Genomic DNA, 1,244 nt, shown 5'->3' with positions numbered 1-1,244 from the left:
TATATATATATATATATATATATATATATATATATATATATGTATGTGTGTGTGTGTGTATATGTTTGTGTGTCTGTGTTTGACAACCAATGCTGATGTGTTTACGTCCCCATAACTTAGTGGTTCGGCAAAAAGAGACCAATAGAATCAGTACTAGGCTTACAAAGAATAAGTCCTGGGGTCGATTAGCTCGACTAAATGGCGGTGCTCCAGCATGGCTGCAGTCAAATGACTGAAACAAGTAAAAGAGTAATATAACTTTCCAATTTTTTTTCTTCTGCAGGAACTCAATTTCCAGATGATAGACTTTGAAGGCTTCCTGACTTCCCTGAACAATCACGGTTACCTCTTGAAAAAAGGTCCAAAAGTCTATCAGCTCCAAGTTGTGGATTACTGAAGCCTTTGATTACACCCAATATCTTGACTATCTTTATTTCCACGGGTATTGCACTCAAATTCTCTGAAAGGACTTTAACATACATCAACCTTTGGAAATATGCTGTGCGTGAAAAGACCCGGCAAGCCAAGTGAGACCTAAATCCAAGGCCTCTGCCAGGGGTGTAGCCAGCCCACTTATGCGTACTTATCAACAATCCTCTTTTAGAGATCTTTGTTTCCTGCTATTCCAAGAGAGCTGTAATGTATGCAAAACATCTCTTCCCTACTCACAAACTGCCAGATTGTTTTATTGTCACACCTGAACAGAATTGTAATAATAAGGTTATGACATTTACATAAGCATTCGAACCCTGATGTCTTCCTGGTTTGTGATTCAATACTTAATGAGTTAAAACAACTTCAAAACTCAATTTTATTTACAGCTGATGAAGTGAACAGAGATCTTTGTTGAATACTCATATATTTGTTAATAAGTATTACTTGGATTTCAATTTCGCACAAAACAGTTTTTTCATAGTTGATTTGTATTGAAATAATAATATTTCCGGTTTTTTTTTTTTAAAGGTTAAAATCCTCATTCCAGTCATTTTACTCAATAATATAATGTTATTTGAAAATTCCTATTTTGTTAAAATGCTGAAGCTGAAAAATGGGAAATTTATATTTATGTTTCTTTTTTTTCTTTTTCATTTTTTATTGTTAATATTTCAAATTCTAAATCATCCATTTCACAACATAAAACCATTTGTCAAGTTTGTTATGAATAAAATAAACCATGAATTTATTAGTTTTTTTACATGAATATTCATTGTTGTTGTTGACACTCCGTCGCTTACGACGTCAAG

General features: G+C 33.1%; 1 protein-coding gene across 2 annotated transcripts in view; it reads left to right on the top strand.

Annotated features, from left to right (window-relative positions):
• The window catches only part of LOC106876704 (DNA helicase MCM8), a 63,143-nt gene extending 61,964 nt beyond the window's left edge, over positions 1-1,179 (top strand). For both annotated transcript variants that reach the window (XM_014925367.2, XM_014925366.2), the window contains exon 29: positions 284-1,179. In XM_014925367.2, the coding sequence (XP_014780853.1) occupies positions 284-397 (114 nt within the window). In that variant the 3' untranslated portion in view covers positions 398-1,179. The remainder of the gene's footprint in view (positions 1-283) is intronic.
• The last annotated feature ends 65 nt before the right edge of the window (positions 1,180-1,244 follow it).

Source organism: Octopus bimaculoides, chromosome 11, assembly GCF_001194135.2.
Source record: "Octopus bimaculoides isolate UCB-OBI-ISO-001 chromosome 11, ASM119413v2, whole genome shotgun sequence".
NCBI lineage: Eukaryota > Metazoa > Mollusca > Cephalopoda > Octopoda > Octopodidae > Octopus > Octopus bimaculoides.
This window is presented reverse-complemented; position numbering and strand designations above follow the sequence as displayed.